Consider the following 20,020-nt stretch of genomic DNA (forward strand, 5'->3'; position numbering starts at 1 on the left):
CAACAAGCAGATTTGTCAAGTGCCAGTGATTGTGCTTCTGTTCAATTCATACCCAATAAGTGAAGGTCTTCATTTTTTGCACCCAGCTCCTCCTTGGTCTGCCTGATTGGAGGTTTCCAGGAAGGGCCCATTGCATGGCCTCTTTGGGTAGTCTGCTATTGTCCATATGTACACTGTGAAAATTTAATCAATTATGATTTGCACATAATTTGTAACGTCCTTCTTCTGTTGGGATAAGAAAAGCTAATGAAAAATGTGTCATGTAATTTCCTAAGCCGGTTAAGCCATATCAGGGTCATTGGGAGCGGGGTGTGGGGATGCTGGAGCCTATCACAGCTAGAATAGGGTGCAAGGCAAGAACAAACCTTGGACAGGGTGTCTGTGCATCGCCAGGCAAACAAACACACACACTTGTGCCAATTTAGTGTCGCCAATTCACCTAACATGCATGTCTTTGGACTATGGGAGGAAACTGGAGCACCCCGGGGAAAGCCAACACAGACATGGGGAGAACATAATGAAAACATGAAAGCCAAAATATTTGGAATACACTGCAATTGTTTTTGGTAAAGGACCATTTGTTCTTCTTTCATTGACTTGTGAAGAAAAAAAACACAAGACCTATACGTATATAACTGAGAAGAAGGATGTATTCAGCTCAACCGAAATGCTCTTAAGGGAATTCCTAATTGCAAGCGAAAAAACTGCTTTGTGGAAAAGTTGCAAAAAGGATCAAAAAGAGAAAACTGGCCCAGTTTTTTTTTTATTTATTTATGTAATATTTAGTCTGTTTAATTATTAATTACACAGCGTACTTTCTATACATTGGGTTTAGTTAGAATTGTGAACTGAAACTTAGCTCCCTTTCCTCATTTCATTCTGGGCAGTGGATGATTTTTTTAGGATCAGGTAGCTATCAAGAGAAGAAAGCCACAACGCCTGCTGATTAATGTCTCCAACTTCTGTTTTGATTTAGTAAGCAATAATCTCTGTTAAAATAATATGCCTCTACCTTGTATTTTTATTGCATAAACATTACCATACAACCTAATGACCCTGACCTGGATTAAACAGATTCAGTAATGGATGGATAGATTAACATATTATCATAATTCAGCACACAAGCACTTCCATTTAATAGTCATTAATATCTGCAGCACTAAAAATCCTTTTAGCCTCTTTCTAACCCACAATAATCAGAATAATGTCAAATTTTCCAGATTCATACTTTCATGTGTAAAACATATGCATACATTCAATTAAAACTAGCATGTAATATAAAATTAAACATTATGTAATACTAATTTTGCAAATGAAATGTGCCCCTTATTAATTTTAGCAGTAATATGCATGCACAATAATTCATTTTCTCTAACATTGACATTAAAAAAACTCTTATTTATTAAAATACCACTTAAAATTGACTGTTCCTTCATCTTTGCATGCAGCACTCTTGTGACAAGATCCAGCTCCATGCCACCCTGTAATGGACTAAATACATTCAGAAGGTGGATGTAAGCAAATTCTCAAGTGATGAAATGCAAGTCTGTATAATAAATGAATGTACTAGCTGCTTTTTGATCCTTATAACATAATTAGCTTAATCCTGCTTATGCTTAATGTTACTTAAATACAATGAGAAGCAGCACTATTGATAATTAAAATAGAGTGTTATTCTTTATTCTTGTTTAGTGAATTCAAAGTCCTTGAGCTGTTGCTGGTTCTGCTTTATTGAGGGTGATAAGGCCTCCACTGGCTTTCTGGGCTGCTCCGTTGTAATACATAGTTTGTTCCGGCCCAGGGTGCATACAAGAGGACACTTGCTTAAATGCCCATCAGTGAACACCATGCAGGCAAGGTCTTTGGTCAGTCTGAGGTCTGTCCTCCCCTGTAGAACTAATTGCTCTGAACTCTTTTATGTCAATGCCAGACTGATTCAAGGGCTGAGAGGTATGAGCTTCAAGGTAAAACTGAAGGGGGTTTAATGTTATTCAGTTAAGCAAAGCAAGATTTTGAGATGATATTATAGAGGTGTCTACAATTATGAAGGGAAATGGAATGGTAGATACCATTTTGTACTTTGAGATGAATCTATATATATAAAAGCCAAATACGACTGACTCACTCATCATGACATCTCCCGAACCATGAGGACTTGGGACTTTAAATTTGGAATGTAGGTTACCCTTGGCCCACAGGTGCTTGCTAAGAAACGGTTTTAAAAATTGGTCCAAGCACGTTCTATCTGTATGTCTGTCTGCTTTTCACGAGAGAATTACTTAACGGATTTAGATCTGATTAATTTCTATAATTTGCTTGAACTTTCCGGTTGATTTTGTGACTTCTCTCATCACACTAAGTACCATAGTTCGCTTGAGGTACTGATGTATTTATGCAAATCCAAGAGAGTGGCTGTGGGCCAAGAGCAGGGGGGCGGGGCCTTCCTCATTCACTCGCCAGCCTCTGTTTGAGTTGGTCTACGTCCCGCCACGTGTTGGAGTGCACCTTGCCTCCGCTTAGCTAGCGATACCTGTTTGTTCAACAGACATCATCATGTACAGATTTTTAAGGAGTAATGTTTGACATTTTTGAGAGAGAGATCAGAGCTCCATGTGTTTTAGAGGGTAGCTGCTGATTTCCAGAGATATCACGACCATGTGCTTTTCTCCCCACGTGGGGAACACTTTCCCATCAGAGCTGAACACGATCAGATATGGTGTCAACGTCTATTGATTTTTAAAGTTTGTCCTGTTTCATTACTATGTGGGCGCAGCCACTGGGTACAGCTAGTCTATCAATAAGAATATGGGGGTACAGATGGGAGCTTCTTAAAGATAAATTTAGGACTAAGTTTAGAAAGCATTTTGTCACACAATGAACCAAAAACAAAACACAAAATAATTTATCAATCAATATAGTGGACAGGCAGGATTATATGAAGACCTTCAAATCTCAATATGCAGTGCTTATTTGTAGGCCGGGATATTCCCGTTATTAAATCCAAGGGAAATCGAAATGAAGTATTGATAAGGAGTATCTGCTCATATTTACTTTTTTAGGAAAAGTCAAGTCTAATCTGAACTGAAAGGTCCATGACGATTTAGAATTATAGGCCACCAGTAACGGCGGACTGCACGATAACATGCAGTGAATACACTTGACTTGAGCAGTCATAGTTTTCATATTCTTTCTCTGCATGTTTAGCATTCGTTTGCTCAGAGGTTGATACTATTGCTGCTTCCTGAGCAGCTCTTCTTTTTTCCACCCTAGCGGCACGCTTCTTCTCTTCTTCCATCGGCATCTTTTCACTTTAAAACTGATTAAGTTCATTTTTTTGTTGCAATTACTTAGTACGTTTTTCTTAATTTTTCACGTAAGCTGGCACTTAAGTGTTCAAACTGCCTCAAGAAAGATTTAAGGTATAAAGAGCTGGTAAGGATGAGAATGTCACCCGTACGTATGTGCCGCAATACCGCCCTGCTGCCCTCTGCCGAGAGTTGATTCTACGATAAAATAAAATAAAAATAAAAAGAGTAATAAAAAAAGTGGACAGTAGAGGTCACATAGTATATGTGTACCACATTTCATGTCAATAGGTCAAATGGTTTGCGAGCTACAGGTCATTTAAAATCCTGGACAGACAAATGGACAGCTATGGTAGCGTATTATATAAAAAGATCATTTACTTTCCTAGTCAGCAAATGGGCTATTTGTATTCTCCAGAAAGGTCAGGCAGTAGTGATCAATGAAAGGATTCATGGATCACTGAATTTGCAGAGAAACCTAGTGTTTTGTGTCGAAAAAAAATTTTATTAAACAAGTTGTGTTTCACCAGCTGCCTCAGCTGCAATGAGTCAACTGAGGATGGGGCAAGAACCAAACAAGACATGCTAACTCCACTAAATCTCATTTGTTATAAATTACTGCTAAAAGGAAGGCCAAAACTACCTGAAACCTCTCCCAAAAACAACTATAAATGTTAAATTAGGCATAAAACAATAAACATTTTAATTGTGATTAATCCCCAAATGTGTTTCGATTAATCGCATGTTTAACCAATGTGACTGCTGCACAACTTCTTTTGATAAGTGACACAGCTGTCCCACGTGAGGGTAATGAGTAAGAATTATCGGAAATCTCTGAATGATGTCTCTCATCCCTGTATCTTCAACTAAATTTAGAGGCCTGCAGTCTGATGCCATCCTTTTTTGCAATAAAAAGCTATAGTTAATGCTTTGGATTTTTTTTTCTTTCATGGACATATATTAAGTTGTATATTCATGGATTGCAGTCGGCTGCAGAGTTTAATGTCGAACGTTAAGAGTTTTTAACAGCAGCATCATTCATGTTTTGCTTTTAAGCAATAAGCCAAGGACCTTGTACTTCTGTGATATTTAAATTTGCCCGCACTACAGTAAGTTTACAAGTATCCACAGCTTTATCTTTTGAACTATCTGGGATATTGTTAAATCAAAAGCAACCATCATACATTTCATCTTTTTCAGGCATTGTTAACGAAATAGCTTAGATCAGGAGTTCCTAAATGTTTAAGTCAAGACCCCTCAAAATGTTGTACTATCTGGTCAGGGCCTTCAGCTAACATAAACTGAGAACTCTGAAACTGAGTCTGATTTGGATCTCGCTTACCTTTAACAGTAGTCACATTTGTATAACAGTGGAGCTGTTAATCAAAGCACATGCTTAGCTACGGCGGACTATTCACACATACTGTATGTTATTAAATGTTACGTGATATCACTGGGCCAGGGGTGTTCAGGTGTACCACCTCCAGGAATTGAAATATTTTGGAGTATCCCAATTTTCTTTCAGTCTTAAATCGCTAAGCCTTACTAGGAACAACTAAATGTGAGAGTTCATACTTCCATCTTCCCCTTAATATTACATTTGAGGATTTTAGTAAGTGTTTACAGAGTGTTGTTTGTTTTTGTGTGGCTGTGTAGGTCTTTTAGTTTTTCTTATGCATATCAAATGCTTGAACAATTTCTTAATATAAGAATAGTAGCATGGGTTGGTAAGGAATACAAATAGGAAAGCCCAAAATTTCCATATTATTAATTTATAAAAATTATACAGTGTGACAGATAGAGGCACTGTCAACCCCTTGAACCCTCAGACCAGACGTCAGACACCAGATAAATGTCCAAATATTGAATTTATTAGGACAAATACGTGCACAAAGCACCCACCTCTCCACAACACTCATATAAATCAATACAATAAACAATAATCAATCCTCCACTCTCCCAGACACGTTGCCACCCTTCCACCCAGCTCAGCACGACGTCTGGGATTTCCCACAATCCTTTTATAGTCCTTGACCCGGAAGTGTTCTCAATCCTTTAGTCCATGTGACCTCATATCACTTCCGGGTCAGATAAAAAGTCCTTTCTTCATCCCGGAAGCACGTCATTCCTCCTGTCGCTGTGACTAAGTGTGAGATATGGCCGTCCATTGATCCCGGCCAATACCCCCAGGCCACCAGATGGAGCCCTCCTTGCAGCATGGAATCATGGACAGTGGAGTTATAATGCACAGCCCTGCTGGATACCATGGGGGCTGCCAGGAGTCGCTGCAGGGAGGCCCAGGGATTTATATTTTCCGTATAGCCCTGAAGTATTTCCAAGTCACGGGAACGGAAGAAATGATATACTTCCGGGCTGAAGAAAAAGAGAAGTTTTTACCTGACCTGGAAGTGCTGGATAATCACATGGACTGAGGGCTCAGAAGCACTTCCGGGTCGAGGACTATAAAGGACTGTGGGAAATCCCAGACAGATGAGCTGAGTTGGGAGGCAGGGTGGCTAAGCGTCTGGGAGAGTGGAGGATTATTTGATTATTGGTTATTTGTACAAGTATTGTGGAGAGGAGGGTGCTTTGTGCACTGTATTATTATAATAAACCATTATTTGGACTTTTATCTGGTGTCTGCCGTCTGGTCTGAGGATTCAAGGGGTCGACAGTGCCTCTATTTGTCACAACAGTTACATATGAATCCGCAACAAAAAAGCAGAACAATAACTCAAGTTATATAAAACAGCAGGTCAAAAAAGAGTCAATTTTAAAGGTTGAGTGTCTTAATGGTTTATAAGCACATTATTGTCAATGAAGGGTTCCAGTTTTCATAACTTTAAGTACAGTTCTGCTTCCAACTACAGTATATTCTTGTATTTACTTTAAAAGGAAGGATGAAGGAGAGCAGTCACTAACTACTGTGTCTGAAAAATAGCTTTCTGCAATTAATTAATATTCATCTTCTTCTTCTTTCAGCCGCTCCTGTTAGGGGTTGCCACAGCGGATCATCTTCTTCCATATCTTCCTGTCCTCTGCATCTTGTTCTGTTACACCCACTACCTGCATGTCCTCTCTCAGGACATCCATAAACCTTCTCTTAGGCCTTCCTCTTTTCCTCTTCCCTGGCAGCTCTATCCTTAGCATTCTTCTCCCAATATACTCAGCATCTCTCCTCTGCACATGTCCAAACCAACACAATCTCGCCTTTCTGACTTTACTAAAATGAAATGTTGGAACGATGTATTTTATTATTATTTTAAATGATGAATCCCTGCTTTTCTTTGTGACTGTGAGTTTGCCTTTTTTATTAGACTTTACATTCCTCTGTCCTCATCTGTCAAATTCCTTATAAACATTTCATTTTCCTCAGAGTGTTTCACAACAGATATCTTTTATAGGCCTCTTAGGTAACTGCAGCCCTAATAAGCTCACCAAATGAGAGACGCAATGTAGAATCAGGGCCTGTTCCTGCAGTCTAGACGCAAGTCATTTTTTAAGACACAGGAAAAACAAAACTCAGAAGATGAAAGGAAGGAATTAAAAAAATGCACAAACTTAAACAAACCAGGCTTGAGACAATGATGTTGAGAATTGGGAGGCTTATCTTGTATGTTTAAAATTGTTTGCACTCAGAATTTTTTTTTATTTTGTGAGACTTTTATATTTCAGTTTAATTTTCAAAGTTTAATTTTATTTCTTAGTTTGAAAAATGTTTTGAATTACTTTTCATTTTAATTCAAAATGCTGCATATCCTTACCTTTACAACAACTGCAAGCAAGTAGTGTGGTGTTATGGGACCTTGCTTCCTGATACGAATTGTCAAGTTATCACACAGAAGTGTCAACTACTTTGTCTGATATATGGAATCAACCAGTGAACCGATGCACATAGAAAGTTTAATAGTCAATATTCGTGTTCCTTTCTCTTGACTTCATTTTAGTTTTAGTGTTTTAGTGTTTCAGCTCTGGTTATTACCATATATACCGTAAGTCGAGTCTTGAAACCTGAAAAATCGATCATAAAATCAGACCCCGACTTATATGCCGTTCAAAAATGCAACACTTACATTTTTTTTTCTACATCTTCTTGCCTCCTCCAATCTTGCATCAGTTTCTCAGATGCATCGAATTTTGTTGCAGCAAACGCTACTTCAACCACATTTAATTTAAAACCAGCTTCATATTTCCTTCTGATCGAACGCTCCATCGTAGATAAGGGATGCTCTTACGATAAAGGTGTATGAGGGTGAGAGATACAAAAAACACAAAACAGTGCAAACGTTGCTTCTGAATAGTTCAGGTATTACTGTGTGGTCACTTAGGCACAATAGATGAGCGAGAGAGAGAGAGGCTAGGAACACACGCCGATACAGTGCATTGCCACACCCACATAGAAAAAAAAGGCAGTGTGCTCTGTGGTTACTATCTCAGGTGGGCGTTAGCATATCATAATCTCTTGGACCAATAACGTGGGTTTTCTGCATTCGACTTATATGACCGACATTATAAAATACCAGAAATTATACAGTAAAATCAAGTCCCGACTTATCCGCGGGAGAACTTATCCATGAGTATATACGGTAAGTAGGATTTTCTTGTTGAAGAACATTTGCCATTCCATTCTAACTATGATTTGGGTTAAGCCCTTCAGTTTGAAAAACTAGTTATTGTACTTTTGTTTTGGAGTTTATTTCTTAGTGTTTTGGTCTTTTGTTTCTGATGTAAATGTGCATCTTACTGTCAGCAGCGTGCCAGTGGGAAACTTGTGGCTGTTGGTTTGGAGAAGAAGACAAGTGGTTGGCCTCCTTGTTGCAGGTTTTCCTCGTTTTTCAGTAACTGGAATAACAAATGATGCAATGATGACATTACCTTTGTCACACGTGTGCATCTAAGGGTCACCCTCCATGTTCTTACCAGGTATGTGGTAACATCCAGACCGAGAGGTGGCGCTGCCGCTAACTGTTTCGTCTTTCTCTTCCACCACAGTGCAGAGAAACTGCCAAATGAGAGCAACTGACTACATGCCTTTGGCTGTAAAAGTACGACCGCCCAGAAAGAGGTGCCACTTCTTTCCTGAGTGACAAGAGCCAAAGGAGCTCCTCAACAATCCAATGGCAGACGAAATTGCCATTGTTATTCTAGCCATGTTACTTTGGTGGCAAGTTTTTGTTTCATGTTCACACCATCAAGCATTGTTTTTGCTTACACCGTTATGTAAATTGGGACAGCTAGGTTGGAGCCCCAAAATTTATCCTTGTTTGAGCCTGTCATCCCTTTGGACAACCACGCCTCACATTTTTCTTAAAGATGTGCTGAATTTTTGGCAACCAAAAATATTTGGCCAAAAAATTGCACATTTTTCATTCAGTTGTATAAGTAAAAATGTTGAAAGTTTTGGCCAAATATGTGACATTGGCTATGGGTGGCACTTTCAAACAGATGTGCTGTACTATATGGAGCAAATGAGAAACCTCAATGTATTTACAAAGAAAAAGCAAATGGACAAAGGGGATTGTACTGGAACAGACTGAATCGGAAAGCATTTTCTTTTTTAAGACTAGTGTTTTCTGAAATTCGGCTACAGCCAATATTTCTCAATTCAGTATATCACTAGTTTATATCATTGAGTTTTAAGAGTAAACCGGCGTTCTGAGAGAGAACGTTCATTAACATGCACAATCTTCACAGACAAATGACCAGCTTATGAATTGAAACCAGAGTCCTAGACCTATGAAAAAGCAACACTAACCACAATGTCTTCTATACTGCCTCAAAATTATAATAATATAACATTAAATTTCTTAAGCAATATAATGCAGAGAAAAAATAGTAATCATGCTGTTTATGACACAACGACAGCTTTCAACTACTATTTTAAAATTGAGTTTAGAAACTTAGTTATTTTGCAGAAATCTCCAGCACTGAGTCAAACCGTGTCTAAATGACTGATTACCTTGGACCCTGCTGGCCATTTTCTTCTGTTGCACAGCAGGAGTGAGTGTATTGGCAGATAGCGAAATTACTGGTCAGACCAGTTCTCTTGCGGCCTTCAGATACTATCATCATTTACAGTTTTAGCTTCATAAGTGTTCACAGCCTGAGGCATGGTTTAAATTTTGCAATGCAGTGTTCCATTCATTTTATTTGATTTATTGCTTTTTGCTATAAAAACTGACTTGTATAAAATGAGAAGCAAAAGAATCGGTGCCTTTTGCCTGTTTTGTGTAGTTCTTTACTTTTGATTGTTGGACAGCTTATTTTATTCATTTTTTTTTCTTATTAATGATATACAGGGTGTGCTTTCATTACAATTTTCATGTTCTCTTTATGCCCGTGTTTAGTGTAGCCGCCGAAGTATAAGGCACAGGTAAAACGTGTGCCGAAAGAAATATCTCAGTCTAAAAGTTCGTTTTAAAAATATTTAGTGAAAGTTAAAAGCAAATAATCCACACAATAATAAAGAAAAAAGTAGTTACACACGTAGAATAAAAGGCAAAAAAGAAGAAAAAATATATCTTCTCTAAACTTAGCTTTTCTTGAGAAACTGTAGTTATTTCTGTACAGTAATCCCTCGCTACTTCGCGGTTCACTTTTCGCGGATTCACGACTTTGCGGGTTTTTAAATACAAGTGATTGCCCGCCTATCGCGGAAGTTATGTTCCAGACCCATCAGCAACAGGAGAAAATCTGCGATATAGAAAGACCATATAAATAAACATTTTTATAGTTTAAGCCTTAAAATACCCATCCCACATGCTTTAAACACATGTAAACTTATAAAACACACTTTGTTAACACATATGATATGTGGATGTTGGGCTAAGGATATGAGTAACATCTCACTATTATAAAACATTTTAACTTCACGCAAGACAAGACAGTGAGATAGGAAAATAGGTGATGTACAGGCTTTTAAATTATTGACACGCAGAGCGACAAGTAGCACAAAGCCAGCACAAAGTCCACTTCTCCTTAGCGTTCATTCAGCTCCCCACCCCCTTGACAATGCGAAGTGGCAGGAGCGTACTGCGCCTCCGGGGAGGGGGGTTTGAGCTAACGTGCGTTCAGCCCTCACACACCCCCACTCCTCCTCCTCCTTCCGAACGCGCAGAGCGACAAGCAGGCATTTTGGCAGAAGCAGCACAAAGTCCATTTCTGCTCTGCTCAGAGTTTAGCTGCCCCCCTTCACAAAGCAAGTGCAGACACATTGACGTCTGATCGCTGCGTGCAGTGTGCAGTGTTGGTCTGCGGTGTTTAAGAATGCAGAAAGTGTTTAAGAGCATAGGAAGTGTTTATAAGAGAGTGGGAAAGGTTAACAAGAGAGTGAGAAAGGTTTATAAGAGTGTGGGAAGGGTTTATAACGCCTTAAAATATGTATAAATAATAAAATAAATATAGGTCGCTACTTCGCGGATTTTCACCTATCGCGGGGGGCTCTGGAACGTAACCCCCGCGATAGGTGAGGGATTACTGTACTTAAAAGTTCTTTACTTTTTCTTCTATACTTAAAGATTCTTAAAGATTCTTAGCTTCTTCTTCTATACGCTTTAAACGTACGGCATAACACATACATAAGTGCTATTTTCTTAGAGTTAATTCACACACTCAAAGGTCCATAGTCCCATAGGCACGGGCACGGTTTAAAACCTTGTGCCCTCTATGCCTTACACTTGGCCAGGCTGGTCACTAACTGAAGAATAATGTTTAGTCAAAGCTATTAGAAATGGCAAGAATATACCAATTTTACTCAATTTATGGGGGTTCTAGGAACCTCACATAGATTATGCATTGTCATCTAGTAAAATATTTATGAATCTTATATAACTATGAAATGGCTCTTACATTAATTTCCTGAGGTAATTCCGAATTTCCTACATTCATAAGACATGCTGCCAGACAGTCCAAATAGTCGAGTGTTTAAGCATAAATTGTGTTAGATTGGTTTCCCAGGAGGCTAACTTCTCACAAGGCTCTTGCCCCAGCTGTACTTCCAGCTCAAGTACAATCAACATTACCTTTGTGTGTACTCTTCATATTTTTTTACCCTTTTCCCCACGCATTCCAGTGTATGTTTCAAAGTTATTCTGTTGGGTTTATACAGATATTCACAAAGTTTTTCAAACTAGGGTCCCCTTAGAAAGGGGAAGAAAATTACAGACTCCCACCATAGTGAAATACCAAACAAATCATTTATTTTCACAAAATACATAGAACTCTTGAAAGTAAAACAATTTGCCAGATTGTGTAGATTTAGAACTGCACTACACCACATTTTTGCATATATGTTCAGTGATCATGTACCTGGTAAGTTAATGAGATGGATGTACTTCTTTCTGATTGCATAGTTTCTGCTGGGAGGGATGAATGATAGGCAGACTGATATCATCCTCTTGATGCTGAGACTGAGGACTCACAAAGCTAAACCCTACATAAATTTTATCATATTTTCCTTTTTTTTTGATGCAACTGGCTTATTTAACTTGACAATGTAGACACTTGACCCAAGAAACTATCTTTTATTTTAAAAGTTTTGTTTTTTCCAAATTAGCTAACTAGTTTTATCGTGACTGAGCAAAGCAAAGTAATGGGCAGTTGATGCTCATGTGATTGACAGTAGTATATACTAAATGAGTGATACTAGGCTTCCCAATGATTTTTATTGGTTTAGAACATTATGGGAGTGACTGGCACAAATGTAAACTTGTGTGCTTAAAGAGAATAACCAGACCGTTGGTACACCAAGTATACGTGATAATTATGATGTACCAACTTTTACTGGTCATTTTGCGGAACCCCTTACCAAGTATCACGAACCTCACTTTGAGAAACACTGGGATTATTAATGGCATGTGTAAGAGAAAAGAAAAAAAAGTGATTAAATCTTCCTGCTTGTTACAACTATAACATCCTGACTTCATCTATACCAACACATTTAAATTAGAAAATGAGATAATATTTAACAAGGTATTTATCCATAACTCTTACTGATTAGCTATTTTGGGACTTTACATAGTACTTAATGGCAGAGGTGTGTTTCTGGACTATACCATTTATCTGTATGTTTGATTGATGTGTTTGAAATGCTTCGTAGTCATTATATGTAAATGTACCTAGCTGATTAAAATTTAGATTCCTTCAGACTGCCGTGTTTCATGAACAAAAGCACGTGGACTCCACCATATGGTGTGCATAAAGGATGTCCATGTTTGAATTTCAATTATGACGATTAGGCAAGACACTTTTTTATTTATTGAGTATTTTTCACAACACATTTGTGCGTGCGGTGTGATTAAAAAAAAGCTTTATCTTAGACATTTAATCTGCCATGTTGCATGAACAAGAGCATGTGGGACTCTCATCATTTGGTGTACATAACGGACGTCCATGTTTGAATTTAATTTATAATGCTGGGACAAGACTCTTATTTATTTACTTAGTATTTCCCACAGCACATTCAAGTTTGCTCTGTGATTAAAGAAAAATTTCTTATTAGGCTTCTGCTGCTGTGTGTCCCTGAATTCTTCAAACCTATAACCTACTATATCTTAGCACATTTAACCACATACTATATTTTACAGGATGTCCTTATTTGCTAGATGTTGTCTTCCAGTCAGGCTGAGTAATTTTTTAGTATATGGTCATTGACTTCTACTGCCATTATTTCAGCAGATGTTAACCAAACTCCTGTTATGCATTAAACATTTCTGATGCTTCAAGTGTGTTGCTTGATCAAAATGAGCACATTTTTAGCCTCTGTAAATGAATTATAATTTTGTCATCTGTGATGTTCCAGGGTCTCATAAAAGGCAGGTCATCAGGGGTACTTTTGTGCCATTGTCTGTTATTATTCCAGCAAAATGGAAACACATACAGATGCTGCTGATGCTCCAGGTCCTAAGAATTTGTGCGAAATGTGTAGATGTTGTGTAGATGTGTGTATTGTGATTAGTATATCATACAGAAAACTTACTGTTGCTAAATACTGATTTACATCAGTTGTCACTTCTCAGCAAATGAGGTGTGATCAAAAAATATGGAGAATGTTTAAATAAAAAAAAAATTACAGTAATAGATGCCTTGCCATTAATCCTCCTCAAAATACTCCCTCTCACTTTGAACTAAAGACATTCATGAAAGAGGACTTCCAGAACTGCTTCAGAAAGTGGCAAGAATGATGGGATAAGTGTGTTCAAACTCTGAGCAGAAAGTCTTACAATGAATAGTGCACACAGCAGAAAAGATCACTGGAACCATTCTATCCATCCATCCATTTTCCAACCCGCTGAATCCGAACACAGGGTCACGGGGGTCTGCTGGAGCCAATCCCAGCCAACACAGGGCACAAGGCAGGAACCAATCCTGGGCAGGGTGCCAACCTGGAACCATTCTGTATTCCATTAAAGACATCTTTATAAAGAGTTAAATCTGCAAAGCTTATAGCACTGTGAACCACCTCTCCTAGCCCTCCCATGGTCTCTTTGTCCCACTTCCATCTGGCAGATGGTACTGTAGCATTTGGACCAGTACTGACAGGTTCTCTAACAGCCTCTACCCTTTGGCTATCTGGACTCTGAACTCTGTGCTGCCTCCCTGTCCTCAGATCTGCCCCTAGTACTGAATTTATATGCAGTAAATTTGTTACACTTGTTACCACTATTGATTTTATCCATTTATAGTATAGTATAGTTCATTACCTGTTTTGCATTTGTCTGTGTTCATGTATATATTGCACCGGGATCCTGGGGAACATAATTTTGTGCCACAAAATACAATGCAGTACTGTGTGTTGATGGTATGACAGTAATGCCACTTGACTTGACTTATATTTTAATATTCATTCGTTTATTAAAAATGGATATCTGCAGAGGCAAATTAAAAACTTAGATTAAGTGGGTTCATTATATGTGCTCTAAGTAGATGTGGTTAAGCAAGTCTGGTCTAGAGTGTAAAGATATGAACAGAACAGGAACGTCTCCTTGAAGCGTCATCAATCCCAAATCATTTAGCAATTTTAACCCACACAGTTATGCATAACCAAAATGACAATGTAGGAGGTGTTATTTTTGATAATTTTCTACAAAATGCCATCTTGATTTTACCGGTATCTCTAGAACAGTCATCCGACTTAGCAGGCTTCATATTCTCAGTTAGATAATATATACTAATGCAGATATGAGGAGGTACAGCAAGTTTCTGCTAAACATTCACTGAATCAAGCTATACTAATAGTAGGATTATCAACTGGATGCAAACAACTAAAATAATAACAATAAATATTTTCTCTGTAATATTCAAAGCAACCATATGTGGCCAGCTATTTTTTGAAGTAGCAGTTTTTAAGATAGATAACTATGCACAAAGAAAAATGAATCTGCATCAATGAGTTACTGCATTTAATGAAAGGTAATTTGAAATACTTGTATATTATAGCAACTTTGTGTGGAAACTGTTTCAATTTGTTCATGCTGAAAGGGTAAAACATCATTAATCAACCAAAAATGTAAATGTTATCCGTGAATTCATTATTATTTTGTCTGTCCTGTTCATACGATGCAAGGTGGTAAGCAGCTTTGAGCAGATATCCACTCTCACTTCTGCTGTGTTAATTTAGAATTGACAGTGTGGTCATCCGAAGGAATGACAGTCTCAACAAAATAAATGTTGAACCTCCAACCCAACATTTCCCGTTTATTTCAAATAAAAAAACAAATGATAGATGTCATCAAAATGGAGCAAAACAACAGCCTCCAGTTAATATAAAGGTTTCTTCAAGTTATAATGGGGTTCTGTATCTCAGGTGCTGTCGTGAAGTGAGGTCTCCTTCAGGGTGAACATGCTTTTATGGGCCAGGGACTGGAAGGGGCAGAGTCAGTTGCCTTTACTGGGTGGTTTCTCAGTACTGTGGAGGAAAAGGAAGACTACGCAGTTAGCGGCAGTGCCCCCTCTATGCCAGAGATGGAACAACATACCTTGGAGGAACTCAGAGGGTGACCCTCTCTCACACATGTGTGACAACAGTTAACCTAGCATATTTTTAGATTAGAAACTGCAGAAAAGTCCAGGAGGACTTTTGGAATAATGTTTAAACTTTATATATGTACTGAAAGGCCTGGGAATTGACACCAATTCTTTAAATTTCTGAGGTGATATCTCACTGTGTGCTGCTAATAATAATGTCTATCCACATGACAGATTAATGCTGTTGTAGAGGGATGTCCATTCAGGATCAAGACTGCAGAGCTAAGGGAATTTCTTATAATGGAATCAGCAGTGCATGAGGTCCTAATGATGTAAAAGGAAAAGAGCCAGTCAGGATTGTTGTTAAATTGCATGGCAGGTTAAGAGGGAGAACACCACCAGAAAAAAACATTGCAATGAAAACTTAGGTGTGCTTGAAAAAAAGAGTGAAAGAATGAACCAGGCGATGCACTAAATTTAAAGGAGTGGGCAAATGTTATGGTCAAAAGACAGAATTTGAAAATGAAAGGACAAACTATCTAGAAAACTAAACCAAAACATTAGTTAAAAGATTTGAAGCAGAATTTAAAAGCAAAAACAAATAGGAAGTAATCTTTAAACAAAAATCAACTTTTGAAGCACGCTAGGTTGAAATATCCAGAAGCTTGGAAGTGCGGCACTATGAGCAGACATCTTAAATAAGCAGGGAACAATGCCATCACGGCCCAGCCTAAGAAAAAAACATGGCCAAGTCCATGCAAGCACAAATGACAGTGACCACACCAAAGCAAAGCAATTGCCAATTTAACAAAATAAGTTATAAAAATTTTCAATCAATAAAAATTTTAAAAGAATTTTATTAATTCCAAAAAAGAATCAAACTGATAATTAAAACAGCAAAACCTCAGATTCATCACACCAGCTTTTATGGTGAATATTCCTGAAGTAGTAAATTACTAGACACTCTCAGTCGACCTGATTGCTGCAATGGGGGGTCCACCTTTTTGTAAGTGTGTCACTGCTGTATGGGCAGAGTGGCGGCCCTGAGGCTAGGGATCTGCGCTGGCAATTGGAAGGTTGTAACTCTAAGTAACCCTACTCCCTTGGGCCCTTGAGCAAGGCCCTTAACCTGGAAATGCTTCATCCTGGGTATGACGTTAATCTGCATCCAGCCCTGCAAGCAGGTCCAGGTCCTCCAATTTACAGGGAAAACTTGGGGATTGGTGGCAGGATTGGCACTCCAGCCACCATTAAAAAACCTCACACTGTTCCATTGTAGTGTTTAGGTGTCACCCGCTGCACTTGGGTCCCAATCCAGGTGGTTCATCATGTAGTGATTGTGGCAATGCGCTATCAGCGCATGCTCCCAACCTCTCTCTCTCTCTTATTGCTGTGCATAGAGGAGGACAGGCTGTATAGGGGTTGCTTGACCCCTTAAATAGCAGCTGTATTTAAAACCTGCAGAAGGTGCCTGGACAAGTGAGTTCCTGGAGGAGGTCAGTGGGCTTTTAGAGCACATGTCTGACAACTGCAGTAGTTAAAGGGACTGGTCTAGAAGCGACTTCAGAAGTGGGTATAAAGCCACCTCTTCTTCACTTGAAGACTCAGTTGAACTTTGTGTCAGAAGGTCCATAAAGACAAGAGTTTCACCAGTGAGAGAAAGAAAAGCTAGAATTAAGAGACAGGAAAAGTATAACATAAAAAAGGTGACACTTTCAGTACCGGAGTCAAAGTTTGAGGTGTGTACATAAAGTGAACCAACCACCAGGGTGTATTGCCATTACAAAAGGGGAACTAGGAAGATACATTTTGCTAAAGAATGAGGAGATAACAGTGTAATCTTTATCATAAATGGGCCAAGGCCAAACCCAGAAAAAGAGATCAGTACCAAAAATCACCAAAGCTCAAACCACTGACCAGGGTCAAAGTCAAACTAGTAAATATATGTCTGTGTCTAAATTTTGTCAGTGGAACAAAGTACACCTGGGGAAATTATTCATATCCAGAGATTTGAGAGACTGTTAACAGTAGCCACCATCTTAAATAGTGGCATCTCAATGACATCACATATTGTGAATAACATGATTATCACTAGTTGAATAACACGTTGAAACATTCCAATCTGTTCATCTGAACACTAGTGATGATGATTCATTGTGCTGATGATTAATTGGTATTTAATTTTATTTTTGTTTAGTGACATTTTTAGTGATGAAGGTATAATAATATTGAAATGTGAATAAGTGAATGGAGGTAAAGATGAATGATGTAGCATGAAAAAGCAAATAATTAACTTTTTTTATTCTTTTTCTTATAGCAATAAGATACTGTGATCGATGTCAGCTTGTGAAGCCAGATCGTTGTCACCACTGCTCAGTGTGTGATAAGTATGACTAATGTTTTATGTTAATTCCACAATATAAAAAACATACAGTATTTTCTAAGTAAAATTAAATGTATATAGAAAAACCTATCATTCTATACTTTATTATTTAATTAGCCGATGCCTTTATCCAAGGTGGTTTACAATATTTGAGATACAACAATTGGTTACACTTTTTTTGGTTTTCTATTGAAGCACAGGCATGTGAAGTGACTTGTTCATGGTCACACAGTGTCAGTAATAGGACTTAAACCCACAATTTCAGGGTTTAATGTCCAAAGCCTCACACACTATGCCACGCTGCCTACACAGTGTATTTCTGCATGGTTTAGGGGACCATAGGGACTTTAATGTTATCTGTTCCTTAAAAATATAATGACTGCTTTAAAGCATAATTGAACAATTATTTCAGTAGACTTTTGTGGGTTATTTGTTGCATGCATGTTATGTCAGTTTACATGAACTATATATGACCAATATAATCTACTTTTCCATGTTTTTGACAGATGCATTTTAAAAATGGATCACCACTGCCCCTGGTATGTGTTTCATTTAGAACTACTATTTTTGTATCACTGAACAAAGAAATGTGATGGTTTTTGTGCATGTCTGCCTGCCAGTTTTTCTCTGTTATTTACATCTTTCTAAACAGCCGAGGTGAGTTTTCCATGTGTAGGGTTAATTGTTCAAATAATTTTTCCAACATATGGAAAGTAAACTGAAATATCTAGAGGCATTACCAAAGGAGATGTCACCATCAAAGTTCCTGGAGTGATTTCATGTGTTCACCTAAAAGGTTACATTAACTGGTGAAGCTAAATTGGCTCAGCAGTCCTTGGTTTATGCCCAGTGTTACCAGGATAAATTCTATATATAAATATGAATACATATGAGTATAAGTTCATAAAATGGATTGGTTTTGGTAAAACAATTAACTCTACTGCTTAACTGTGAAATTCAAGTATTTCTTGTCACCGATAAATGTAATAATTTCCTTGTATTGTAATTTTAATATAGCAAGGAAAAATTAATCTTAAGGTATTTAAAACTTAGCTGATTATACTTGATACAGTTGATTGTCAATGCTTAGATACTCATCCGTATGTTATTTTATATGTAAAAAAATGGTGGCAAAGTGGTCAGCTGTGATACTCCACAGCTCAAGTCTTGAGTTCCAATCCATGCCTGGATGTTCCATATCTCTAATTCATGGATTATCTTCCCACATTCCAAACAAAAGATTATTAAAATGCATCTTTATGAATGAGTGTGAGTGTGTGTGGCCTGTGACAGGTTAGTCCCCACCTTATATTCAATGTTGCCAGGTACCTGTTCCCTGTGACGCTGAGCTGGACAAGAACATTGAAAATTTAAACAAATTGTGCAGAATTTGTTTATTGAAGTACAATATATCAGGTTCTTGGTATGCACTAGCTTGCACCCCACATAATTCTAAACCATACTGTTGACTTTCTGTAATCATCATGCCAAATTAATATAGAAGCATATTTCAGGCAAAGTTAAATGAATAAATCAATATGGAAATAAATAACAGTACTGTGAAATGTGACAACAAATAAAAAGACTATGAAACATGAGCCTAATTAAATAAATATGTCACAAAATATATTTTTGCTGCTTATTTACAGTATTTAGTTAATTTTGTTTATAATATTCCTTCAGACTCAACATTAAATACGGCTTGAATTTAAAACTGTCACTTTTACTTATCAGAATGGAGAGGGCAGGCTAGTGTGAGTGCTATTTTTTAATTGGTGAATCGTTACCACACTGAACTTAAATCTTCTGCCATGAAATACCACATTTACAGCAGACACTTCAGATGCAGGCTCCTAATGATGAATTTCTGGTTTATGGAATTAAAGCAGCCACTTTACACAGTAATTCTGGACACATTTTTCTTTCACATGTAGTCGACGTACACAGTCACAACTTTGAGCGTGCGCCTGAGCCACAGGATTCTCAAGTCAAGCAAAGTGCATAAGTCCACTCTGCAGATGATTCCCCAATCAAAAAAGAGCACTCACTAGGGCCCGCCCTCCGGCTTTGATGAGTGAAAGTGACAGTTTTCAGTTCAAGCTGTATTTAATGTTGCGTTTGGTGAAATATTTTGCACAAAATAAAATAAATAAATAGCAAAAAAACATCTATGACACATTTACTTATTTACACTCCCAATTAATGCTCTTTTTTCTTTATTTATTGTCACATGTCACGGCACCTTTATTTGTTTGCATACTTATTTATTTAATTTTGTCAGAAATATTCCTCCATACGTGAAAGGGCACAATACTTACAGGGGTATCAACTGCAAAGACTTACTGTAAAATAGTTCTTCATGTAAAGA

At 37.8% G+C, this 20,020-nt stretch overlaps 1 protein-coding gene across 1 annotated transcript in view; it reads left to right on the top strand.

Annotated features, from left to right (window-relative positions):
• zdhhc2 (zinc finger DHHC-type palmitoyltransferase 2) overlaps positions 1–20,020 on the top strand; it is a 234,048-nt gene that overhangs the window by 159,723 nt on the left and 54,305 nt on the right. Inside the window, exons 5-6 of the mRNA XM_028802046.2 lie at positions 17,587–17,656; positions 18,159–18,191. Coding sequence (XP_028657879.1) covers positions 17,587–17,656; positions 18,159–18,191 — 103 coding nt within the window. The remainder of the gene's footprint in view (positions 1–17,586; positions 17,657–18,158; positions 18,192–20,020) is intronic.

The sequence above is a fragment of the Erpetoichthys calabaricus genome, chromosome 5, assembly GCF_900747795.2.
Source record: "Erpetoichthys calabaricus chromosome 5, fErpCal1.3, whole genome shotgun sequence".
Lineage (NCBI taxonomy): Eukaryota > Metazoa > Chordata > Cladistia > Polypteriformes > Polypteridae > Erpetoichthys > Erpetoichthys calabaricus.